Source organism: Alexandromys fortis, unplaced genomic scaffold (genome assembly GCF_014885135.2).
Source record: "Alexandromys fortis isolate MF-2015 unplaced genomic scaffold, M_Fortis_MF-2015_v1.1 scaffold_23, whole genome shotgun sequence".
NCBI lineage: Eukaryota > Metazoa > Chordata > Mammalia > Rodentia > Cricetidae > Alexandromys > Alexandromys fortis.
The window spans coordinates 3,981,508-4,009,396 of record NW_026067907.1 but is presented as its reverse complement, the minus strand read 5'-3'; the positions used below and the strand labels follow the sequence as shown (position 1 = coordinate 4,009,396).

Here is a 27,889-nt window from a genome sequence, read left to right as displayed (position 1 = left end):
ATCCCATAGGTTTGAAAAGGTTCGTCTGGGGTTCAGAACTCTAGATGTTTTATTTTAATTAGGGGAGTGTGTGGGTAGATGAGTATGAATGGGTGGTTGGGTGTATAAGTGGGTATGGAAGGGCAAGTAAGTGTGTAAGTGGATGTGTATGGGTGGGTGGATGGGTAAGTGGGTATGGAGGGTTGAGTAAGTGTGTAAGTGGATGTGTATGGGTGGGTGGGTGTGTAAGTGGGTATGGAGGGTTGAGTGAGTGTGTAAGCGGATGTGATGGGTGGGTGGGTGGGTATATAAGTGGGTATGGAGGGGTGAGTAAGTGTGTAAGTGGATGTGATGGGTGGGTGGGTGTGTAAGTGGGGTGAAAAAGGTCAGAGAACAGCTTCGGACCACGAACAGACTGTCTGGTTTGCCCAGCATTTAACAACTCTGAATCAGCTGTGACCCCATCAGTTTATGCTCTAATAGTTTGTTCTGAAGGTGACTTCAGAGCTTCTTACTTGCCTTTGTGTTTAAGCTGTGTGGTTCCACAAACTGAACTCTCAGCTTCTTTTAAAGATATAAATTTTTAAAGAAGAAAAAAATATATTTTTTTAAAACAATTTTTGTCTTATATATAAATCTTGCCACAATTTAAAGAAGATATTTGAAAATTAAGTTCATACCTGGGCAATGATATTCATAGGCTGAGTAGAGCAAAGTTTTATAAATGGAAGTTTTAAATAAATTATAATTAATTAACTATGCAAATATATCAAATAAATTTGGATACATAGTTAGATGACTAATTACAGTTCGGAAAGGTTAGAAATTTTAATACTATTTTTTAGCTTAGTTAATATAATATTATAATTGAGGTTGCTTTGATCACTGGGAATGTCAGAGACAATAATTTTTCAAGCTTGGCTGATTTTGAAATCATATAGTTATGAGTATTAACAGCTTAATATGAAATGTGGTTCTGTCTGCAAAGTTAAAAGAAATTATTTTTGTCATAATATGCTATATTAATTTAATTAGTTATGTATAGGGTTACATTTTTCATTTGAAAATGGATGTAGAATAGTAGCTGTTAGATCTGCTTCTTGAAAGAAAAAAATAAGTCTTTGATGTTTCAAATAATTCCATAAGAAAAAATCTTGCATGCGTAAACTTTATTATCTCATCCTATAGTATGTTACATGTCTCATAATTCATATTTTCATTAAGTAAGCATTCCCATGGGCCCAGCAATGTCCTAGAGACTGACACTCTTGGAGTTAACTTTCATAGATTCTTCCCTGGTCCCTTACAATAGCTTCCTACTCTGTCTCTAACTTCTGAGCTCATTCATTTCAACTCAACCTCCTCCCTGGGCCCCACAGTCTTTAACTATAGCGCTCTACAGCCAATGTTGCCTGTTCTTACAGGGTTTATTATGGTAGTTGTCCAAAACTGGAGGTCTATGGGTCATTTCTAGTTCTAAGAGATATGTTTCTTGGGGTCACATTGTGATATCAATCTTGTACATGTTTTCATTCAATCCCCCCCCCCCAAATAAACAGTAAGGTGATTAGGTATCAAATTCTAGATCTCTGACTTTCAAAGCTGGAGATTGAGCATAAAGTTGTTTCACATCCCTAGAGCTGGTTTGGGTTGCGAAAGTCCTGCAAAGGCCCAGATACTAAGAGCTTAGTCACAGGCCTGTGGCACAAGTGGAGATGGCAGAGGCTTTGGAAGGCGGAGCCTTAATAGAAGCAAGTTAGTTCAATGAGCATGTGCTCTTGGAAGGGAGAACAAAAGTCTGGTATTTCTTCTCCATGTATGCGTCTGTGTGTCTGTATGTGTCTGTGTGCCTGTCTGTGAGCCTTTCTCACTTTGTCTCTCTCAGCAGCAATGAAGCAAAAAGGCCTCTCCTCCCCACATCCTCACTGCCACGACCTCACTGCCACGACCATGTAAAATGCCACCACAAGCCCAGAGTGGCATGGCCAAATGACCATATGCTGAAATAAACTTTTGCCCCGTGTAAGTGGTTTGTCACAGCAACACAAAGTTAGCTAACACACAAGAAACACCAAAGACTGTCGGTAACCAATGAAAGCTCCCAGAGACACAGGGAAGAGATTCCCCATTAGAGCCCAGAGACAGAGACAGAACTAATCCTGCTGAAGCCTTCCTGTTGGACTTTAAATCTCCAAAACAGGTTTAAACAAACAAACACACACACACGGGGGGGGGGGGGGGGAGGGAGAGGGGGAAGGAGAGAAAGAGAGAAGAAACACCTTTAGTTTGGAGCTGTCACCTTTGTGGTAATTTGCTAGGCAATCCCAAGAAAACTCCTAAGCGCGTGCCCTCGAGAGCCGAGAGCCGGGCCCCAGCTCCCTCTCCAGGGCCGTCTCCTACACTCCCTGTCAGCACCTTGCCTGTGTTTGTGACAGTTACCCCGCTCCTGCTGCTCCCAGGCCTGGGAGACCCTTCCACAGTGCTTCTTTCTGACTTAATTTAAAGGAGTGCTTAATGGTGTTTAATGTGGGAGCCCTCTCACTGCTGCCCTCTGTGGCACCCGCCATCCCTTGAGCTACAGCGGGAGTTCCTTTAGCACCTTTCAGTGCGGGCTGAAAGGAGTTCAGGGCTGGAATCTCACAGAGGAGCTTATGTTCAGACAGATCCAGGGAGGGGATTAAGGTTCCGGGAGCATTAGTAACACCTGCCAGCTTGACTAAGCCGTGGTGCCCCGTTGTTTGGCCACCGGCATCATGTGTTGCCCTGACAGTAGTATTTTTTTATATATAAATAAGTATGTGCAGCTTTTATTTTCTATTTTATTTTCATTTATCCTAGAAATGTACCGATTTTCGTATTGACATTTTTATAAATACTTTTGAAAATACCACTGTAATTTTTTTATTTAAAAAATTTTAATTTCACACAAGTACCCCCTCCCTCCCTTTCTTTTACCCTCTTATTTCTCTCCACACACCCGCCCCCCGGCATCTACTCTTCAAAGGAGGTAAGGCCTCACTTAGGAAGTCTACAAAGTCTGATATACCAAGTTGAGGCAAGGACCAAGCCCCTTCCCCCATATCAAGGCTGAACAAGGTATCCCATCATAGGAATGGGCTCCAAAATGCCAGTTCATGCATTCAGGATAAGTCGTGGTCCCACTGCCAGATCCCCCCCAAACTCAAGCAACATAACTGTCACCCACATTCAGAGGGCTTAGTTTGGGCCCATGCAGGATCCACAGCCATCAGTCCAGAGTCTGTGAGCTCCCACTAGCTCGAGTCAGCTGTCTGTGGTTTCCCTGTCATGATCTTGACCCCCTTGCTCATATGATTGATCCCTGCTGCATCTCTTCAGCTCTCCAGGAGCTCAGCCCAGTGCTTGGCTGTAGTCACTGCATCTGCTTCCATCAGTTACTGGATGTAGGTTCTATGATGACAATTAGGGCAGTCACTAATCTGATTATAGGGGAAGGCCAGTTCAGGCAACCTCTCCACTATTACTAGGAGCCTTAGCTGGAGTCATCCTTGTGGATTCCTGGGAATTTCCCTAGCTCCTGTTGCTCCCTAACCCAAACAGTAGTATTTTAAGATGGCTGCCCTCTAAACCCATAAACTTTGGCAGAAGCAGATTGCTCTCTATAGTGTGGTTGGTCTTCCAGTTGAAAGCCTTATGAACAAAACTGAGGTCTTCCATGTAGAAGGAGACCTCCTGGATTCTGCAGCCTAGCAACCCTAACTGAGGTTCCAGTATGCTTCCCAGCAGAATTTGCAGGCTGTACTTTGCTGTTCTTGTTTTCATTCCCACTTTTTTCTGAGTTTATTTTTTAAATGTTTTTAATTGAAATAAATTTTATCAGTTTCTCTCCTCCCTTTCCTGCATCCTGTCCCTCCCCATTTGCTCTTTGTCAAATTCCTCCCATGATCCCTTGCTCTCAAGTTGATAGCCTCTTTTTCTTTGAATATTATTGTTACCTCTGTGTGTGTGCATATGTGTGTGTAAATGCAAATATATATAAATACAACCTATCAAAACTATTTTTGTTGGAAGTACATATATGGTTTCAGGACTGACCAGTCCACTCTGTATTGGACAAACAGTAAGGAGGCTCATCCCAGGGAGAAGCTAATTCTCGGACTTTCCAGACTGTCCAATGGCTTCTAAAGTTTGGGGGATTACAATAAGCATGAATGAATTACATCATGTGCATGAAGCTCTACCTATGTCTCATTGTCTGCGAGGGTCTCTGGAGTGAACAATGCATGGCCTGCAGCTAGGAGTTGTAGGTTTGGCAGCTGCTGTGATCCAGTGCTTAAACTGCCTGGGACAGCTGAGACACCTGGGAAAAGAGGCAGAGGGAGGACCAGATGTCAGAAGTGACTAACACACCCAGGTGTCAGCATACTTACGGGAGTCCATTGCCCTATTGAAGATTCATCCTAAAATATACTGCATTTTGGTCTTGCACAGTGTTGATAAACGAATTGTTAAAAATATAGACGTGTAAAAAATAAAATTTAGTTTTAAATTGTCTATCAGGGAGGCAACGTTTCTTTGGGTCAGTTGACCTACAGCATCATATTCCTCCCTTGGGAAAATTCACATTTTAGATAGAACCTTTCAAAATTTGACCTTAAACTTCCACTCTCTCTGAAGCGCTATGCTGTCATGGAAGGGGAGCAGAGCAGCCGACAACTGATCCTGTCTTTCCAGGAGACCGAAATGCAGCTAATAACCCTGTCATTCTGAATACAGCTGTTCTTTATTGGCTTATATTAATCAGCCCGGCCATCATAAAACCACGGAATGCCAGTCAAAGCAGAAAGGACGTGAGGTGTCATCAGGTGGTTGTCACCAGGTTCCTGTGCATCTGTTTTTAAAACAGCAGTGCCAGGCAGCACACCTGGGACTAGGGGTCAGGCACAATGGGCACACCACTCAGCTCTGACCTATTTTTACAGTTGCAGATCTGGAATACTCAACACCTAAAAGATCTTCCAAAATATCTCTTCTCCAGGATTTTGGAAAAAATAATATCATCTTTCCTATGATTACTAGTCGGGCTCCATTGCCTGGGACACGGATCACATTTTTTTGCCCATTGTCTCATCAATGTACACTCTAGATTGCAAAGACATGAATGTGAGTGTTGGGAATAATACAACAGAAAAAAAGAAAACAGAAAACGCAGAATGGAATACCGGGCTCTAGTCCTGCTTCTTCACCAATCAGCAAGACAACTTAACCTAGGGCTTCGACCTCCCTGGCACTATATAATCCAGGAGGCTTCCCTTAGTTCTTCTGAATGATGATTCTGAGCAGTTTTCATTCAAACTATGTGTTCTATTTAAAAAAAACCATAGTAATGTGTATTTCCTGTATGCATATCCTGTGTCATGGGATGACAGCTCTAAAGATAACTGTATGCTTTTCTCCTATTCTTAAAAAGTGAATGACTTTCACACAGCCTGCTAGGGGAGCTTTGTCAACAGGAGGAGCCTTTAAATTCTAATAGTGCAAATACAGAGAGTCAGGTGGAATAATAACAAAGTGTACGTGTGATGACAAAGGAGAAATGAACACATTCATCCTGGAAGACGGGTCCCAGCCAGCCTGGTGAGTGATACCGGTCGGCATCCTGCAGTACAAATGCACAATATTTGCTGCAGCTGGTATTTTCATACTTGATGATTTTTTTTTTTTAAAAAAATAGCCTTTGTTCGAATCCCATGTTCTTTTCTAAGCCCCTGATCAAACAGTTTGGCACACTCACTTACAAAGCACTAGGATTAGAAGTAAACTTTCTGGCTTGTCTAAATGAATGGTGAAAACAGAATATTTCAATAGATGTTCATTTGCTTTCTTTATTTGCCACCAGAAAATTCATGGCTGTTATAAGAAATATGTCTGGGGGCGGGGTACTGCTTTGTGTTACCTCTCTCTTCTCCATCTATTAAATCAACAGGATGTAATTCATTGTTGGACCCAAAGGAGTTTCCCTGATGGCAGCACACTGTGGAGGGAGGCTGGGGGATGAGTGAGCACGCGGCAGGAAAGAGCAGCAGGAAGGAATGGTTGGAAGTGCCTTCTTCATCACAAATATGTGTCTTCAATATTTAGTTGTTGTGGCAGAAAACGCCAACAAATACATGAACTGTAAACCATCTGGCTTGAAATATGTTCAAATATGAATGTTCATCTTGACAAATGAAATCTATGGAATTCTGGCATCCACTTTGACTTTTGAAAGATTAACAGCTTGGGTGTGCAAAGGAGGGATTTCTAGACTAGCCTTCTAACTTTGCATTTTCCCTGAGCTCAGAAGTCAAATAATTCGCTGCCTAGAGAGGGAGACTTCCCTTTCATTTTGGGGCTTTAATGAAAGCCACTGGCTGCCAGAAACTCCCTGTCACTGTGCCTGTGTGGGGATTTATGCAGAACCCTCTCGTGTGCTAAGAAGCAGAGAAACAAATATGGCTCTGTATGTATTATTTAGCATTAAGTGGTGTCTGATGTGTGCTGGGCGTGGTAAGACTAAAGAGGTGAGTCCTATCTTTAACCAGATTTCTAAGCCAAGCAGCTCAAATGGGGACACTTAGTTTAGAGCAAGAAATGATAAATTAGTCACTCTGCAGTCCTATGCACTGGGAGCTTCAGGAAACCCAACATTAAGGCTCTCCCAAGCAACTTCAGGAACGGCTTTGGAGATGAAACTGGTTACAAGTGTGGGCAGACAATGACGATGAGAGAGGGGGATTCCACTAAAGCGGAGATGCTCTGAGCCCAGAAACCCAGACAGGGAGGCCTAGAGAGTTCGCCTGTAGGCCCCGGGTGTGATCTTTGACTACCCAGGATGCTTCAACTTGAATCTTTAGTTCTTGCACAGGCGCCTGCCACCTCCCCATCTATATTGCAAGAAAACCAGACCACACACCCACGCTGTTTACATATGCACCTTTCCATTGGGAATTGTGACCATGAGAGAGGAAGGAAAGAATTTTGACACAGATGAGGGAAGAAACCTTGAACTTGGAATCATGAACTAAACTGGTGCTATATGCCACTTAAAAATTATAGCAAGAGAATTTTATGTTTCCTGAAGTTAAAACGCAATATGCTCAATTCAGCCGAAGTTGGGTTATTGTGAGTCAATTACCTTTCCTTTTTAAAAACAGTTTTATGTTAATACATTTTCTTTTTAAGCGTTTCTTTATATTCTACTTTTCCTTTAAAAGTAGAATTTATCCAAAACATGATTTATGCAAAAGAATTACATAATTATCACAATAAATTCTCCTTGAAATAATTGTGTAAGGACTGGGGAGTGGATGTGTTTGCTTTTGTTTGTTTTAGCTTCCCATCTCTTTCCACCTCAATATTTAGATGTTGACATGAGCATTTAGAAAAAGGCTAGAAGACGTTTAACTCTTAGAAGATAATCTGGCAATGTTATTTTTAGGCTGTATCTGCAGGGAACCTGGATTTTAGCAAGCAATCGAAAACTACTAGGTGATCAATCCTGCCCTTGAGGATCAAAGTGTTTCTTTGCTGTGTTAACTGACCAGCTAAATAACTGAAAAGAACTAAAATACAATGGATTAGATTAATCCTGAGAGCAGAGCACGGATAATACAGAGTTTGCATTCAGATATAAAAGCAGTTGGTCTACCTTTGTAAATAATGTTCTTTTACTGCTTTTTCCATTTTCAAAGAATTGTTGGAACTGAAGATACAGCTCAGGCAACAGAACACTTGCCTAGTATACACAAGGCCCTGGGTTCAAAGCCTAGCACAGCACAAAGTGTGCATAATGAATATCACATACTCCTCATCTCAGCTCATAGGAGTTGGAGGCAGGATGACTAGAAGTTCGAGGCCAGCTTGTGCAACATACGTATACGTCAAGGAAGAGCTGTTATTGGTGGGTTTTTCAAAAGAGCTATACTCCAACACTCCAAGTCATCTTTTGTGGTGGGCTAGAAGGGCCAGTCAGCCTGAGGGAAGACCTTAGAACTAACTAATCGAAATCGGAGTTTACCTGCTCTGCTTTGAGACACTTCTGAGAAACAAGCCGGTACTAACTATTGGCAATGGAAACAGTTCTCTAAGTAGATCCAGTTCTGAGCATATACACTGTATCTCTACATTCTGTGCAAGCTGCTTCCTCTTAATTTTCTTCCAAATTCTTTGAAAATGAGTCAGTCTTGAAAATCTGAATTGTACAGATGTCTTCTCTGAAGTAATATCTAAAGGCACATTTAGGGGTGCATATGCATCCTCATGTTTTCAGCAGGTTAACTGGGAAACAATGGTTTTACCCCCGAGTGTCAATCATAAAAACTGTTTCTGTGGAAGTCTTCACAGATCACACCAACTTGGACTTGAAGTGTGATATAAGGAATGATGTCTGATATTATATAAGGTTTAATTCTAAGTCATTGGTGTAATCAGCTTGTTCTTAAATATGAAAAAAATTGGAAAATGTGTTTCCATCAATTCCATAAAATTGTTGAGTTCTGAATAAATTTGAATATAATTTAGAATTAAATATAAATAGAATATAATTCAGTCTTTGAAATAAGTGAACTAAAATCATCATAAATTCTAACAAAAAAATGATTGTGAAGATAATCCTTAAGTTAAACCATGAATTAACGCCTTCATAATATGAACACTAACCATTTTTCTATGCCTTCGGGATAATAGCTGTATTTTAAGACAATGTCCATTCCATATAAGGAAATATTTGCATGCGATCACAGTTTCAGCTTATTCGGTCAGTGGCCATTTATGCCTCAAGCCTGAGCCAAGACAGATGATCATGGGGGGAGCACACGACAGAAGTGGTCAGTCTGCCTCACAGCCTTTGCCTTTAGGACAAATGCAAGTGGCTAGGGTCACCGTTCCCATTTCAAGGGATCCCTTCAGTGACTGAACTTCTAAGACCCAGATCCTGAAGATTGTCTCAGCCCCTAGTAGTGCAACAGGCACACAAACTTTTCATTTGAGATCCAAAACATATATAACAAATGATACACACACACTATATACACACACACACACATATATATATACAAACACACATATATACATACACACATATATACATACAAACATACACATACACACACATATATATATAATATATAATATATATAATATAATATATATATATAATTTTCAAAGGTAACTGTGTTCCTACCATCCGTGCTATTATGTATCTTAATTGTAACATTGTATAAAGAGCCCGGGAAGCTGAAAAGCTCCAACTCTTTTACTCACTGAATATGAACTGAAGATAATATAAAATCCTGTATGTGTTCCTTCTGAATTAGCATTCATAGTCTAACTGAATAAAATATGGAAATTTTAAACATTTCAAAAATAACAAATCATTTAATCATGGAAGATTATTGACTTAAAATGAATATGAAGATTGTATAGGTTTTTAAGTTTTTAAAAATGCTTTTTAAATGTTGTTGTTGCTGATGGTGTTGCTGTTGGTATGTGTGTTTTTCTGCGTGACATTTTATGCACCATGTCCAAGTAGGAACCGAAAGAGACCAGAAGATATTTCAGATATCCTGAAACTGGAGTTGCAGGTGGCTATGAATCGCTGTGTAGATGGTAGGACCTGAACCTGGGTCCTTTACAAGAACAGCAAAGTACCCTTAACCACTGAGCCATCCCTCCAAGCCCAAGATGGTACATCTTTATGTTGTTCATCACTGAAGAAGCAACTGAAGATCCTAACTTACATGCTGACCTCAAGCAATGTTGCCCCCAAACACCAGCGCCTCTATGTATCTCTACACAGAAAAATGCTTTTACAATTGTCTTTTTCTAAGAAGTAAAGTTGATAATTTTTTACTGCCACATCCAAAAAAGAAAGAGAAAGAGATAGATTTTTGTGTGCCGTCCCCCGATACAAGGAGGTACACCTTGTCACTTGGGGTTACTTGGAGAAACAAGTGACAAAGAGCATGCTCAGAAAGCAAAAGGAACAATGAATAAAATGTAGACCAGGGCCTTTATGGCAGATTTTACACAGGCAAGATCCCATGAGCAGCCAAGCCAGCCTAAGAGCTGATGGTTTAGAGAGCTTCATCAGGCCCTGGGCCATGGATAGTTCTGGCTGGATACCTGGCCCTGGGCTGACTTAGTACAGAGAAGTTGTTTTGGCATATGAAAGATTAATGGCAGAGATGGCTGGGTTTATGCATGAAGAAGTCCCAACGGGCGAGCTGTTAACGAAGCTGTTAGCTCTACCTGTTAGAAATTAGCTTACTACCCTATCCTGAGACGACTCTCTTCTCACCAAAGCCTGTAAGACCTCTGTTCATGCTGCGGAAATCGATTCCCTCACAATTTTAGAGGCTAGGATCTTGCCTCATCAGTCCATAGTAGCTAAGTCGAGAGAGTGAAAGAATGAAATGGGACTGGATTTGTCCCGTCAGGAGCATGACACTGGCTTACAGCGTTTATTCAGTCCTTGATTACTGACTTGGTCCTTACTGTCGTGTTTGCCTCGCCTTTCAACTCCGGGTCACTGAAAAAAATTTCCAAAGAGTATGGGGGACTCATTAAAATCACAGCACGCCTCAGTATATCAAGGCATCACAAAGTTTATAAAATAAAATGATAATGAATAGCACAGCAGAAGTATTTGCTCGGTTTTCAGTTACTCACTGGCATATGCCTAATAACATGTAACAGTGATGTGGGATTCCCCTCTGTATGCTGTGAATATTATTGGTTAATAAAGGAACAGTTTGGGGCCTATAGCAGAGCTATACGGAAACAGAGCTAGGTGGGAAAAACTAAACTGAATGCTGGAAGGAAGGAGGTGGAGTCAGAGAGAAGCCATATAGTCCCGCCAGAAACAGACACCAGAACTTTAGCCAGTAAGCCACAGTCACGTGGCCATACACAGATTAATAGAAATGGGTTAAATTAATATGTGAGAGTTAGCCAATAAGAAGCTAGAGCTAATGAGCCTGGCAGTGACTTAATACAGTTTCTGTGTGATATTTCAGAGCTAAGAAGCCAGGAATGAAACAAGCAGCCTTCTTGCAACATAACAGTTTATTTGTTTGTAACTGATAAGTTAAATAAGTGGATTCCTGCAACTTAAACAGGTCCATTTTATAGGAATGCTGTTTGTATCTCTATAGTAATGTTTTGATATACAAATCCATATATTAACATTTCATATGGTGATGGTTAAAAGTAAAAAATGCTAAAAATCAAATCTAGAGTTGAGTTTCAATCATTCCTTCACCAACTTCCTTCATTTGACCTTCATCCCACAGTTGTGTAACAATGCTTATGATATCCCCTTAGACTCAATGTATAAGTTAATTGAGCAATAGATATCAGTATGGCGATTTCTCAGAAAATTAGGAAACAACCTTCCTCAAGACCCAGCAATACCACGTTGGGGCATATACCCAAAGGATACTCAATCATACCACAAGGACATGTGCTCAACTATGTTTATAGCAGCATTGTCTATCATAGCCAGAATCTGGAAACAACCTAAACGCCCCTCGACCAAAGAATGGATAAAAAAAAAATGTGGTACATTTACACAATGGAGTACTACCTAGCAGAAAAAGATAGTGACATCTTAAAATTTGCAGGCAAATGAATGGAGCTAGAAAACATCATACTGAGTGAGGTAACCCAGACCCAGAAAGACAATTAACATATGTAACTCACTCATAAGTGTTTTTTAAACATAAAGAAAAAAAACAGCCTACAAATCACAATCCCAGAGAACCTAGACAACAATGAGGACCCTAAGAGAGACATACATGGATCTAATCTACATGGGAAGTAAAAAAAAGACAAGATCTCCTGAGTAAATTGGGAGCATGGGGACCATGGGAGAGGGTTGAAGTACAGAGGGGAGCAGAGGAAAATGTATAGCTCAATAAAACAAATTAAAAAAAATACTCAAAAGGTCTTAACTAAGGGCCCAGGTAAATGCAAGACAACAGAAGTCCCCAGCTATTACTCTTATTGGGTTTTTAATTTTTAAAAGTTCTTTTCAGCACAGCTAAACAAATCAACCCTATGAAAATACACACGGGCAATTCTCCAAAAGATTCGAAGCTCCCATATTTAATTATTTAAAAGGTTTTTTGATTTAATCTTAATTTATCTGTATGGGTTTTTAACCTGAGTATATGTCTGTGTACCAGTTGTGTGTCTGGTGCCCTCAGAAGCCAGAAGAGGGTATCTGACTCCCTGTAAATGGAGTTATAGACTCTTGTGAGCCACCATATTTGTTCTGAGAATTGAACCTGGGTCCTCTGGAAGAGCAGCAACTGCTCTTAATTGCTGGACCATCTCTCCAGCACCCTATCTAAAAAAAATTTTAATGAAAATGTCTGGGCCAAAACAAGCCAGAAAATTGTGTCACTTGAGAAAGCTTTGTCTTAGAATCACAGTCACTGTATTTAATAACTAAGACTAACATTAAAATCAGAGAATGAGCCAGGCGGTGGTGGCACACGCCTCTAAACCCAACACGCAGTAGGCTGAGGCAGGTGAATATCTGTGAGTTCAAGGCCAGCTTGATCTACAGAGCAAGTTCCAGAACAATCTCCAAAGCTACAGAGAAACCCTGTCTCAAAAAAACAAAAGTCAAAAAATCAGAGAATGACCAGCCCTTACTGGAAACACCAAAATGTGTGTGCTCCTGGTGGGAGTGGGGCCTTTAGCGCATCAGTGTAAAACACACATACACGTACGCACACTCATACACACTCACTCACACCCACACACACCACAAGTATTCACACACACAAAAAAAAAGAAGCGTACTTTATGTTTTATCAACAAACTTTTTGTTTTTGTTTTTGGGATAGAGTTTCTCTGTGTATCCCTGGCTGTCCTGGAACTCACTCTGTAGACCAGGCTGACCTCAAACTCACAAATCCACCTCACCTGCCTCTGCCTTCTGAGTGCTGGGATTAAAGGAGTTCACCATCATTCCCTAGCTATTTATTAAGTTTACAAGAGTTTTCCTATCTGGGAATTTTAGAATCTTTTGCACAATATTCTAGAAATTGGTTCAGTCCCTATTTTCTCAGCTCTCTCTCTCTCTCTCTCTCTCTCTCTCTCTCTCTCTCTCTCTCTCTCTCTCTCTCTCTCTCTCTCTGCCTTCTATTGAGACTTTTGGAGAGGAGAAAAGACTCAGTAATGTGGGGAACATTGGGTGGAAATTCTTGACTATTCCCAGCAGTCTTCATAAATAAGATTCTCTCTCAGATTTGCACACAGACGTATTAGCATCATGACTGTAATCATGGAGAAGATGAATGGCACATGGGCATGAAGACAATTTAACGAAATGAGTTTCTTCCCCTTTGAATTCTTTGAAGAGGACAATCACTGGAGGACAGAGACTTGTATTTAACCAGGTTATGAAGCGCTTCAGCTTGATGATATGCTCTTGGCACTAAGTCCTTAATTAGAAATTCCATGAGAGCTGCTCCCAACAGGTGCCCCAAGACAAAATGATGAAATGATCTAGAAGGGAACCCCTTGCTAAGCACACAGCACACAGGCTCAGACGAACGGGAGGGGATAACGTGTCGGTTGTACGAGAAGCGTCATGACGGTGTGCTGGATTTTGAACGAGAGTGTGTCCGTTGTGGTGGTGGTGAGTACCACTCCCCTTAGTTGTCTCTAAGAGTCACTCATTCTCAGGATGGCGACATTTCAAAAACAATTAAGTCTGGAAATACAAAGTTAAGTGTGAGACTGAAAACTTCTTAGCAAACGTTCATTGAATCTATTTAATTTACCCTTGTAGAATCGTGCTAAGTTGTTTTCCTATTCAGTTCATTCTTAAGTATTCAAGTCAAGTAGTTTGTTTTGCATGATGTAGAAGTACAGCTCTCTAACAAATGAAGCTTTTAGTTAGCCTGTGAATTTGTCATTTTTCTAGAGTTCTTTAAAGATGTCCCACCTCTTCTCACCACGGCCAATCCCTGTTGACTAAGGAGAGTCCAGGCTTGTCAGGAAATACTTTGAAGTTGACCCCACGCATTTAAAACAACATTAGCAAAATTAGGCATTTCTTCCTATTTGTAATCACTGCTAAAATCTAATCTGTAAGAAATAAATGGATGAACAATTCTGATGAATACTGACAAGCTCTCCATAGCATCTGAAAAGACGAAGAAGCCCAGGTGATTCTGAATGGGGGAATTAGGGGTGGACAATGGCATTGACCATGTCTCCTTTTGCTCTATCCTAGCTCTCATGGCTGGCAGTAAATTTCTATCTGTTTATTGACACGTTCTGTTGGTATGCCAAAGAGGAGGCTTTCTTTTACACGCGAGTTATTCTGGGTGTAAGTAGCTTTAATGACAATCTGTTATTGTTTCAGAAAAGCCTTCTATTTTTCCGAGCTTCCATGTTTTCATTCTCCCTTCTTTTCATGTCTCTAACTTGTGGACAGTCTACCCTAGCATGGGCCCGAGCATCTGCAGCGTGCCTCAATTTTAACTGCATGCTAATTCTGTTACCTGTCAGCCGGAACTTCATTGCGCTGGTGAGAGGAACGAGTGTAGTAAGTACAAAAATATTTTAAGTAAGCTCAGTTGTTTATTCCTAATATACTGCAACTGAAGGCTGGAGAGACAGCCCAGCAGGTACGAATGCTTTGTATGCAAACCTTAGGATATGAGTTCAAATCCCCAGAGTTCATGTAAAAAGCAAGGTGTATTTGTGTGTGTGTGTGTGTGTATGTGTAACACCAGCACTGCTGTAAGTCAGAGGCAGAAGGCTCACCAGAAACTAACTGGCCAGCAACTTGACTAACTCCAGGCTCAATAAGGGCCCTAATCTCAAGGGAATAAAGCAAAGTCTGAAAGAGTAGGCAGCTTGATATTCTCTGACTTTGGATTGTGTACATACACACACACACACACACACACACACACACACACACGTACCTACACTTGATATGCAAACCCCATCTCACAACTCTACACACACACACACACACACACACACACACACAAACTGTTTCTACAAGTGTGACTGAAAAACATGTAATTTCCTATAAAACTCCCAGTAATTTGTGTTTACACTAATTAAAACCGAAGGTCAGTACCTCTGATTTGACTTTGGTGTTTGTTATGGACATTGGACTTGTCACTCCACTGTTTCCCTTGTGGAGATGAAAGGATTATGGCGGTTTGAACTGCAGATATTTCTGACTGAAGAGAGAGAAATATGATGTTGAGACAGGCTCCACTTAGGGAGCATCCGAGTTCCTACCGTAACCACCATCCCGGGGCCTGGATGGAATCTGATGATTCTGACTTATCAGGGCGTGGTAGCCATATTTATTTTGCCAAGCTAACCACCTGCTTTCCTCTCTGCATGAAAACAACATGCAGAAAATAAGATTGCCAGGCACCTTTATCAGAAGAAATATTTCATTGTGGAATCAGCCCAGCTTAATGCATATTAGTCATAGATGCAGAGCAGCTTTCTTTACCTAATAAGAAATAGTGTCTGAGTCACTAAAAACACATGGGGGTGGCAGTTATGCTTCTGTGTCCTTTAAGCTGACAGAGGCATGGCTATAAGGTTTATTTAAGGGCTTTGAGTTATAGCCAGAGATCTAAGAATTCCCACACTTGGATTGAGCTGAAATTCCAAACGGGTAAAAAATTTTAGTTTTGCTATGATCAGTTGCCACTGGCTTGTACATCCTGTGTCCTGACCTGAAGCAACACAGAGGTCGGTGGAGCCCAAGTCTTGACCTCTGAGGTCTCAGGGGGATGTTAGCTCTGCGTCCACCCCTTACTCATCTGTTCTTTTGTTCTAACGCTTCAGTGCTGCAGGGGACCATGGGGAAGGCTACTGGACAAAAACCTCAAGTTCCACAAACTTGTTGCCTACGGGATAGCTGTTAATGCGGGTAAGAGCTTGCTAGTGGTCTAATGGGCTTGTTCGGTACTATCTAACTTCATAGTTTGTTCCCATCTCTCCAAGTCTCACCTCTAGAGAAAAGAAACTTTGACCTTTTATCTGACCACATGAAACCTTGCCTTTACATTATTTTTCAGTTTCTAATCTATACTCAAATGAGTTTTTCCATAATCATCCCTCAATTATCAAAGGAAAGTTATTGAAATTTCCTTTTGTTTGTGAATAAGAGGCTCATTTGTAATACAACAATAGATGCCTATTTAAATGAGCATTTTGCTATTCACAGAATCCAAAACTAAAATCAACTTATATCCAAAATCTCACTCATATAATCAAAAATGGCTACTGCCGTTTAGGGAATGTTAGACACAGATAGTATAATGTTTGTCTTAGTGTGGTAAGGATACCTTACCCTTAGCTCTGCAATTAGAGGCAGAATAAGGACAGAAGAGTGGTCATGTGAACTGGATTCTGAAGAGTATTGAGTTAGTGAACATAAAGGAAGCATAAAAATATACATTATATAGTCAGAGGAGCTGTTACTCTCCCTGTTACACTGTCATTTAAGAAGAAATTAGTATCTGTGTTCAAAGTTAGACACCTAGGAGGAAGAAAAGATGAAAGGGGAGGCTGACTTGTGGTTTTGCTGGGAAACAAAGACATTGAAGTAAAGGCCACCGGAACCATAAAGAGTTACGATTCGGGACTCTTCCTCTCAAACTAATTTAACTATAAAATGTTTTCCTCATTTGTTTTTATTCTCTCATGCATAAAAAATAGCAGAGTAAAAGGAACACTCAAAACAAATGTGAATTTAATTAAGCAACAAGACATGACAGACGGTGCCCGAGTGCCAATTAACACAAGTTTGGGTGTGCAGTGAGACGTGGGGAGAGGAGTCTCCCCACCGATTGTCTTAACCGCCAGATCAAACCAACTCAGGATCCGCTTTACAGAAGGGCTTGGTGGTTTGTGAGGAATTTGATGTAAACAAAGTCAAGCCCTAGAGGAAACAGTTGGCGGATAGAGGGTTAGAGACAAGAGTGGTCTAGCTGCACCTCTCAGGGCCAGGAAGGAATGCCGCAGAATACACCTGTGTGCTTAGAGCCCTTGGAAGTGAGTAGCAATGCCTGTATATACAGACATCAGCTTGGAAATGGAAGTCATTGCCACACTCTGAAACTATCAAAACTCAGAATTAATTTCCCCTGAGGGCACTGAGCTCCCTGCAGTGGGCTGGTTCCAGGCACAGACCAGGAAGCCAGAAGGAATTCTAGGAATCTCTGGCTTGCTTTAAAAATCTTCAAAATTCCTTATTTTTAGCTGGGCAGTGGTGGCACGTGCCTTTACTCCCAGTACTTGGGATGCAGAGGCAGGCAGATCTCTGTGAGTTTGAGGCCAGCCTGGTCTTCAAGAGCTAGTTCCAGCCGGGCGATGGTGGCGCACGCCTTTAATCCCAGCACTCAGGAGGCAGAGGCAGGCAGATCTCTGTGAGTTCGAGAACAGCCTGGTCTACAGAACAGAGCTAGTTCCAGGACAGGCTCCAAAGCCACGGAGAAACCCTGTCTCTAAAAACTAAAAAAAAAAAAAAAGAAAAGAAAAGAAAAAAAAAAGAGCTAGTTCCAGGACAGGCACCAAAGTTACAGAGAAACCTTGTTTTTTATTTTTTTATTTTTTTTAAAAAAAGCAAAAATAAAATCAAAATTCCTTATTTTTGCATTAGGAATTGAGATTGAACACAGTAAAGGGGCAAAAGGGATCTTATCACTATACATAGCTTAAAGGCAGAAAGTTATAAAGATATAAGGGGAGGGTCATTAAAATCTATCAGAAAGGGACATAAATGCTACATAAAAATGTGAGCTGTGGAAAGGCTTTCTTCTTAAACCTCTGGGTTTATATTCTTTGTATGTATTCGTAAATCAATAGTATAAAAGCATAGGTAATATACGTTGAATGTCTCTTATGAGCAGAGGGCCCTGATAAGACCGAGGCCCCTGTGATCTGCATTGTTTCCAGATGGTGTGAAATTTAGTGTGAGCAGTATTTGCCCAGGATCACGTGTCAAGATTCTTTTATTGTTCCTCTGGGGTTGGCTATGTGAGCTCAGAGTGGGTCTCTTCAGCATTCTGTGGAATTAAAAGAGCATCAATAGCAATATAATTGCTCTGCCTCAGTAAGATATATGGATTAAATCTACTTGGGGAATCTGAAGAATATGGGGTTGTTCGTTCACTGTGTAATTGCAAATAAGGTCAATCAAACCCCAGGGCATGGCAGATGGACTCCTCAGCTAACTTGCCACACCCTCATTGCCTTTTCCCCTTGGGTACTCTCCAGAGTCCTGGATGCCTTGGCTTAGATGTTCCCTCTGCCAAAATTCCCTCTCCTTCATGGTCCTCCTTGAGTAAGGCACTACCATATCAAGGACCCACTGTCTGACCACTTGTCCTAGATCCCTGCTTCCTCTACATGCCACACTCCTAAACAAGAGTGACAGTCCTGTCTCTGAGAGCCCCGGAGGCATGGGGTATCTCTCGAATCTTAGCAGCCCTGGTCACTAACATACGAAGACTGCAACAGATGTGATCAAAGCTGGGCGGGTGGCATCTACTCACATTGGAGAGAGGCTGGAGAGATTGATAGGAAAGGGTACAAGACACAAATGCCCGAGCTCTGGGTGGATGGAGCAGGGTTGGAGGATGAATGGATTCAAAACCATGCTAATCATTCAAGATCATAAATTCACATTCTGCTGCAAGGAGAAAAAGCAGGATGTTCTTTCTCCCTCTTCCCCTCAAAAATCTCCGAAGGGCATTAGTATTCTTTCCAGCCCCCTCCTCTTGAACTCCTGCTGCTCGACTCTGCTCCTGGACATCTCCTGGGGCTCACCCTGCCAGGGTCAGAGCTGTATCTCCCAGCAATGTACCCTCATCCGGTCTTCCATGGCAACCAGCCCCGCTGCTGTGGTTTCCAGCCCAACCACGGCAGGCGGGGTGGTGGAAGGGAAATGCTCTCCCTCGTCCAATCCTTGACAAAGCAATTACTGCATTTCACATTAACTAAGAAATGTGGCTAGCAACTGTGCTTTTTTGGGGGGGGGGGCAAAGCCCCAGTTTCATAGCTACACCTTGCTTTCCTCGTTCGTCCTTCTGCCGTATTCACTGGGGAGCAGCTGCAGTGTCCCTGAGCTTATTTTATTAGCCTCGCCCATTATGCTGCTTCTCAAACGGCCAACTGGCTTAATAGAGGTGTGTAACCTTGGAAGAAATGCATCCGCGGAGAAGTTTGCATGCCAACCTCTAATTTCTCATCCGTTCCCCTAGAAGTTGAACCGCAGGCTCTAATTGGTGGGATCACTAAAGGATGTAATTAGAGACTGGTGGATGTAGGCTCGGGAGGGGAGGGAAGAGGTAAAACAATGCTCTCTAATCAAGGGCATCACGGAAAAGGCAGTGACAGGAGCCATTTCTTCCTGCCTTCCTGCTTGCCTGCCTACGATCAGCACAAACCCCCTCCGACCGCGAATAAATCGTGTTCAGGGACCTGGAAGCCCACTAGTATAAAAATCGTAGTTTCACGGCCTTTACGTTCTTATTAACGTGGATCTTTCTGGATTCCCTGGTCCATGGCAGACCTTGAGGACCCCTCCAATTGAAAAGCAGTACTTGGAGCCTGGGTTTCCATCAACGCAAGTTGTAAATTGTGACCCACACAGCTCTTTCTGCAAATTCTGCAGCTTGAGTCTGCCAGGTTTCAGGGGTGTAAAATTACCCTGAGTGCAACTCCTGATGAGTTGCTAAAATTAGTTCGCAAACATCAATAAACAGAGCAGGGGCAGGTTGAGATGAGAGGCTACCGAATAAAGGGACTGAGAAAATAATGATTTGGACCTCCCTAGGTAGAGACTGCCCCAAAGGCACAAACTCCTCCAGATCTGACCTCTAACAAATTGCTACCAACCGGTTCACCACTTCCACTGGAGGTACGCAGAGAGTCAACAAGGCTCCACCCGGAGTCCTGCCTCTTAGGTTTTAATGTGACTTACAAACACATGGCTCACAGCGTGCGGGAATGCATCAGTTCTCTACCAGGTCCCGCATTGGAAAGGCAGCCAGATTCTGACTTCAGAAGCATGGGGGGAGATCCTCTCCTAGATCCTCGCTTCCATGCTACCTTAATTAAGGCGTGCCTAACTCCAGACCCTCTGCCGTATCTGACAGGCAGCCAGAAGGGTACCAGAATTGACCCCTTTCCAAGATCCTCTCAATTATTCCCCCTTTGATCTCCAGGGGGAAAACCAAGAAGGAAAAGAAAGACATAAATGGTACTTTCTTGGGGCAACTAGCTCTAATTGTAGCCTTTATGATTTTTTTTTGTCCGCCCTTCAATAAAACTTCCTTATTTGAATTCAGAGGTTCACAGACCAATTAAATGCGCATGCACAGCATTGCCAAGATAGCTGGTCTCTCGAAAAGTATTTGGGTGAGAAAATAAAATTGTAGGAAGACCCGCTGGCAGCGCGGTACGTCGGGATGGGTTACAGAAAGAGGTATCTTGAGCTTTTGCCAGGCACAACGGAGTATACCGTGGAAAGTCGGCAAGGGCACAGAAGAAACTCATTTTCAGTCGGGGCATTGAATTCAGTGCAAGAGGGAAGCTCTCCCATTTAAATCACTCACTGTGGAGTTCTGGAAACAAATTAACATATGAATTTCACATCTGTAGATTCTTTTTGAATGATAAGCATTTTCAGTGAGCTTCAGAGAAAGCATCAGGTGGCATCACGTGATAGGAGGGATCTAAGATGCCATGTGGGGGTGGCATGGGTATTTTTTTGCCCAATCTACCCATTTGACAGATAAGAAAATAGAGGCAGAAATAAGCTAGGTAACTGAAAAGCATCCACTTCGGTGTTATTTCTGCTAAACACTAACACCCAACCTAATCTAATCTCAATGATGATGAGGCTAGAAACTAATGCATCAGCATCTTACACCCACTTCAGAAATAACTACTGCCACACCACAATGTTTTGATTGTTCATATTAAAAAGAATAAGACATATGTTTTAGAAAAAGGGAGAAAATTCAGTGTCTGAAAGGGAAAAGAGCAATACCTATCCTGTGACCTCCAGGTCCCAGAAATCCTGAGTTTAACATCTCACAGATCTATTTTTAGTTTTCAACTTAGGTCAACTCTAAGAGGAAAATAAAGCATTTACACGATCAAAATGGGATTGGGTTTTTTTTTTATCCTGGGGGTCTCTGAGATAACTAAAAGAGTATGTATTTAATCTGCTCTGTTAAGCCAAACCAAGGTGGAGAAGGCAGAAGCAAAGAAACATTTAATATATAAGCTTTAAAGTACTTGAAAAATATGGGTACCATAGTTCTGGCAAAGTCCTTAGAGGTCACCTCTTGAGAGGTGTCTTGGGTTTCCTTCTCCACCTGGTTAGCGTCTTCAGCTCAAAGAGAAGAGACCTGGCAACAGAAGAGAATCAGGAGCTCCATGCCCTAAGTCATCCATCCCACACATTTTAATTTAATACTGTTAGATTCTCTTGTGGACATCAACTAATCGGAAGCAGATTGTGATCAACAGCTCATTACAAGGGAGAGGAGTGTCAGAAAAAAAAAATTTCTTCCTGACAGTTGGCGTTAGACGGTCCATCGGTAAACGAGTCCCTTAATATGATATGAACATCAGTTTCCATTCCCGGGAAATGGGAATGCCCCGGTACCTGTCTCCCTGGAGGGGGAATGAAAGAAAGCAATGAGAAAGAAGCGAGTGGGGGGAGGGGTCTAATGGAAACAAACACTTAGGATAACTGCGGTGATGACCTCAGACACCAGGGCAGAGCCTTAGCTATAGAGCCAGGGTGCTGCCACACCAAAGGACCCCAGGAAGACAATCCGAGTGTGAGCTAAGTTCCCAGCAGGAGCTATTTAGAATAAATAGCAAAGTTAGTCAAAATAAACAATATGGCCCGGGTGTACAAAGACTGTACACATGTGTCTTGTGTGTGCATTCAGAACTGCATACATGTGTCTTGTGTGCATGCATTCATGCCTGTGCACATGTATATATGGGGACCGGAAGTTGGCATTAAGTGTCTTCCTCTCTTGTTTTTGACCGTATTTTTTGAGACAGGGTCTCTCCATGAGGTGGGAACTCACCATATTTCTTGGATAGACTGGCTGTCCAGCGATTCCAGGCTTCAACCTCTCTCCCTATCTCTGCCCCACCCAGTATTGAGGTCATAAACCTGAACTGCTGTGCCCAGTTCTTATACAGGTGCTAGGGACAGACCAGAAGCTGCTTGGGTTTTTTTCCCTTCATTCTGCCCCACCTCCAATCACAGCGGACAACCATGGAAAATATTGTAACACACCCACAATGTGTACAGACTAGAACAGTAGCTGGCACAGCTACTTCCTGTTGAGGATGCAGAAGAAGCTATGAAAGTGGGAAAATAACTATGTCCTGAATAATGAATCCTGCATTCACACTGGAGTCTGATCACAATGGTGTGTGTCAACTGGCCACCCACCTAGGTCTCCATGGAGATAAGGTGACGGCTGACTTCCCAACAGAGTTCCCGAGCTAGGAGAAAGCAGCATGGATGCAGAATCTTCAGACCAAATCATACTGTATCCTTGAATTTATCCTCTTTGCCTCGCACTTAAACATCAACTCTCAGAATTAAATAGCACAATTCACTTAACAGTACAGAGAGAATATGTTTGGTTCCACAAATACTGGAACTGGCTCATTTCAATTCTGTAAGAATCATCTGTGTGTGTGAATGTGTGTGTGTGCTTAAGCATATATATATACATATATAAATATATATGTATGTACCTATACACACATACATGTATAATATATGAGAAGTACAGAAAATATGTCTGAAAACAATGTAAAGACACTCTCTCCCTAGCATTAACCTATATGCCAAATAAACATACACTGCAGTGAATGATGCATCATATCCTGGAATAATTCTTTCTTATTTCTTCAGGAAGCTTTGTATTTCCATCCCTATCACTCTATCATCTTTCCTTATGAATTATCTTGTCTACATAACTGCCTTGCTAGGTCTACTGTTGTGCTATGATGAAACACCAAGGACAAAAAAGCAAGTTGGGGAGAAAAGGATTGATTTGTCTCAACCACTGAAAGAAGTCGGGGCAGGAACTCATACAGGGTAGGAGTCTTGAGGCAGGGGCTGATGCAGAGACCATGGAGGGGGAGCTGCCTACTGCCCTGCTCCCCGTGGCTTGCTCAGCCTGCTTTCTTACAGATTCCAGGACCACCAACACAGAGGTGGCTCCACTCACATCAATCAATAATTAAGAAAATGCTCTACAGACTGGCTCACAGCCCAGTCTGATGGAGGCATTTTCTCACTTGAGACTCCACCTCTCAGATGACTGTGGTTTGTGTCAAGCTGACATAAAACTAGCCAGCACAATAACTATGTTCTGATATCAGGACTTACATCACTTCCAAAATGATTATATATTTAAAATTAAATCACAGTAAATTGAGATGGCTTTATTTTTTTAATATAATTAAAATGCATGTGATAAACTATTCACCATATGTCCCACTCCACTCGAGACACTGGGAAAGCTGCATAGATAAATCACTTATTCTTGTCGGTTGCCAAAACCAGAACAGAGAAACTTAAGGTAGCAGCATGGCGTTTCGAAAGAGCTAGAAGGGGCGAGTTTGATACAGCCTATGCTTGATGTCTCTTCACCCTCAGCGATCCACACTGTGGCACACTTGTTCAACATGGAGCGCTACCACCGGAGTCAGGCCAAGGATGCTGAGGGGCTGCTGGCTGCACTTTCCAGACTTGGCAATGCTCCAAATGAGAGCTACCTCAATCCTGTCCGCACCTTGAATACGGTGAGCTCTTGCCTGGTCTTGCTTCTGCAGAATCCTTCTCCTCCCATCCCGATACCGAGAACAATAGATTTCAAAAGCTTTACATAAAAGAGCTGGATAAAAGAGGTTTCTGCCAAATGCTAATATCAATTTCACCTTTCTTTTTTAAAAGCTAGTTTTGCAACCATTAGCATGGCTGGAATGATATGGGCAAGGAGAAAACACACTCTGCTTAATTAAATTATAGTGAAAGTACGTACGTGATATCTTAGGAATGCAGAAACCTGATAAAGCCCTAATACTATGAATTTTGAAAGTGGCTCCTGATTAGATTTCCTTCACTGATGTTAGATTCATAAAGCATTCACCCTCCAAATCCAGAAGTGATGGGTTGGATGCTCCATTTTCAACCTGCAGATTGTTTTCTGGGTCTGTTCTCTGCACCTCCTATTCTGGCACATGTGTGAACAGCTAGTTTGCAAAACCAAACATTGACCAAAGAAGGTCATTTCAGAATGATAACTGCATGGTTAGTGACTCCATTCATGGTAATATCTAAAGGTACAGAATAGCAGTGCCTCTGGGAAGAAAAAAAATAAAATCAGCCATAGAATCCTATGGTAATGATAAAGTCACAGCATCCTATGGTAAAGGTAATAAAAACAGCCACAGCATCCTATGGGTAAAGACTTTCCTCTCCCTTACCCCACCCTTACATCTTCTCTTAATGGTTCATCCAAACATTTTTCTAAGGGACTACCATATTGGAACAAAGACCAGGGTTTTTTTCTTTTTTCTTTTTGTCTAGAAAAAAATAATCTGTTTTCCAAGAAAAGTCTTAAGGCCATACACCCCATAGATAGGAATCTTTCTGTCTGGGCCCTCTCTATAAGCCGTGCTTTTGCTCAGGTTCTTTTATTTGAGAAAGAAAATTCAGATTCTAGTTAGGAGGAGATTCTTCCAAGTCAAATACTTGATTCTCTCATGAAGACTTCCAACATCAGGCCTTTAATAAACCAAATTCCCTTTTCTTAACTGACAGCAATTAGAAGCACAAATTTCCTAGCTACAAATCAGAGCCGCAGATGCCCTAAGCATGCAGAAATGTCTTTAATGCCATTTTGTTGGATCTCAGAATTTATCTGGCCACCTGTGTGGGTCTACATTTTCCCCCTACTAAGGCTTCACAAAATTCACTGCTCACAAGAGACTCAAGAATAAATCTCAACATCTTGAAGAGACTATGAAATAAATAGTGTTTATTATAAATAACCTTTAAAGCAATTTAACAAGCTAATTAAGCTACTTCAAACACAGTTGTTTCAAAATTTTAGAAGCAACATACTAGGTAAGTACTAATTAAGCTCAGAAGCCCCTTAATTTGGGTATTTGGAGAGATGATTATCAATAACTCAAAACATACATTGAAGCAACTCATAGGTGATGCAGCGGGATTATTTTAGACTATTCTTGGCAACTCAGACCAGTCCAGAAATGTATCACAGGGAAACAAGGAGAAATCTGTTTTAATAATAATAAATGAATGATTTGAAATTAGTTCATTAAATGTTGTACATTGACTTCTGAAGTTCTGAGTACACTTTAAAAAATATTTAAAATGTTTTACGTATACCCTCTTCCAGTTTATTCCACTCTCCTACTCTGCGACGAGAAGAAAGTAAACGATGGAGAAATCCCTGTCCAAATTACTTCCAGATCTCAAAGCAGCCTAAATTAATGAGGTTTTACTGACAAAAGATACAGTGTGAGTTTACTGAGCTGTATTTGGTTCAGTGATGGGAACACGGGGCGTGAATACTAATGACTAAGCAAGAATATGGGAACGCACGATAGAAACAGAACACCTTGCGATTAATATCCTCAACGGCTATTTCACTGTCCCTCACACTCACGAGTCAGAATCCTGCCCTTTGGGGAGTCCTCACCAGATAAGAATAGCTGTACCCTTATTGATCACAGAGGATTTACCCAGCCCCATTCCAAGGCCCCCTGAGGGAATATGAAGGAAATGCAAGTCATGGTCCTTCCAATTAAAAAGCTAGAGCAAGGCAGATCCACCAGGGGAGCAGAGCGTGCAACTGCTTTATTAGGAGCGTCCCTAAGGAGCCTCTCCCCAAAAAAAGTGTTTATTAATGTTAAGATGCAATTAAGCGTGGCGAGCCATATTTTTAATCTTAAAAATTGAAAACTTGAAATTCAAGCTCATTCTGCAGCATTGTTCTCCAAATGCTTTTTTAGTACCGATTCAAAATAGTAGTTTTGACAAGAAAATTAATTCGTGGAAATGGAAAATATGTACTTAATGGCGGAGTGTTTTTTAAAAAACTTGAGCAAAGTAAATATCCATGGTAAGACAGGGGAAGAGGGAAAAATTTGCCCAGCTGGTTTCTTCAAGTGAACCTGCGACTTGTTGAGGTCCAGTGCACTGGAGGCAACACTCTAAACTGCTCTTTGCTTGGTTCCTCTAGTACTGATCCTGATCCAAGTGCAAAAGTCCAAATATTAATTTGGTGGCCTTTGCATCTCCTAGAGCACAACCACTGAGCTCCTAATGACAGTCTCGGGGATCACTGGCCTGGTCATCTCTCTGGCTTTGATCTTGATCATGACCTCTTCAACCGAGTGCATCAGACAGTCCTCTTATGAGCTATTCTGGTATACACACCATGTTTTCATCATCTTCTTCATCAGTCTGGCCATCCATGGAGGAGGGTAAGTCCATGCTGTACTCCAGATGCTCAGATCTGAGTGTCTGTGTACACATATTCCCTGAGTATGGTGAAATTGTGACCAGAGCATCAGTGAACATGGTTGGGCAAGTATTTGCCAAGACCTTTGAGTACATGCCAAGGAGTGGTATAGCTGGGTGGGATGGCTGGTCTATTTTGAGGTTTTCAAGAATGTTCCACACTTGTTTCCATAATGGCTGCTCCAGTTTCCAGCCCCACCAACAGTGAATGAAGGTTCCCTGCAGCCTCACCTTGTTTCCATAATGGCTGCCCCAGTTTCCAGCCCCACCAACAGTGAATGAAGGTTCCCTGCAGCCTCACCAGCTTTTCTCCTCAGTTGTTTTCTCAGTCTCATCCATTCTGACAGGCTGAAGAGGAAATCAAATCGCGGAGTAGCTTTAATTTGCATCTCTATAATTGCTAAGGATGTTCAACGCTTTGAGATATTTCTTAACTGTTTTTATTTCTTCTTTTGAGGTCACTCTGTTCCGATCCATATCTCATTTTTTAAAAACTGGGTTGTTTGTTTTAACTCTGGTTTTTGACTTCTTTGTATGCTGTGGACATTAATCCCCTATCAGATGTGTAGATAACAGACATTTGCTCCTACTCGGTAGCTTCCTCCTGGCTTTACTGTTTCCTTTGCTGTACTTAGCTGTCTTAGTTGCTTGAAGTCACCTTTGTCAACTATTAGCCCTAATTCTTGAGTGAAAGGAGAGTTCAGAAAGTCCTGTCCTGCATCCAAATCCTGTAGGATTCTGCCTGGTTTTTCTAACAGTTTTGGTGTTTTCAGGTTTCACACTGAGGTCTTTGATCAATTTGAAGGTGATATTTGTGTAAGACATATGGGTCTAATTTCATTCTTCTACATATAGACACCCAGTTCTCCTAGCATCTGTGATTGAAGATGCTGTTTTTCCTCCCATGTTCATTTTTGTCAACTTTATCCAGTACAAGATGGCTGTACTTATATGTAGTTGTCTTGTGTCATGGATCTACATGTCTGTATTTGTGCCAGTACCATGCTGGTTTTGTTACTATGGCTCTCAATGTATCTTGATATATGGCATGGTAATCCCCCAACATTGTTCTTTTTGCTCAGGATTGCTTTGGCTAGCTGGGGTCTTTGGTGGTTCCATATTAATTTTAGGATTTTTTTCCTATTTATGTGAATGATGTCATGGGAATTCTGATTAGGGTTGTGCTGAGTCTGTAATGTAAAAATGGCTATTTTTCATAGCATCAGTTCTCTCAATCCATGAGCAGTCTTGCCATTTTCTAGTGTCTTCTTCCTTTTCTTT

General features: G+C 41.6%; 1 protein-coding gene across 1 annotated transcript in view; it reads left to right on the top strand.

Moving 5' to 3' along the window:
* The first annotated feature begins 13,588 nt into the window (after window positions 1–13,588).
* Nox3 (NADPH oxidase 3) overlaps window positions 13,589–27,889 on the top strand; it is a 58,884-nt gene continuing 44,583 nt past the window's right edge. Inside the window, exons 1-6 of the mRNA XM_050135828.1 lie at window positions 13,589–13,651; window positions 14,252–14,347; window positions 14,456–14,566; window positions 15,844–15,928; window positions 23,714–23,859; window positions 26,390–26,571. Of these exons, the coding sequence (XP_049991785.1) occupies window positions 13,604–13,651; window positions 14,252–14,347; window positions 14,456–14,566; window positions 15,844–15,928; window positions 23,714–23,859; window positions 26,390–26,571 (668 nt within the window). The 5' untranslated portion in view covers window positions 13,589–13,603. The remainder of the gene's footprint in view (window positions 13,652–14,251; window positions 14,348–14,455; window positions 14,567–15,843; window positions 15,929–23,713; window positions 23,860–26,389; window positions 26,572–27,889) is intronic.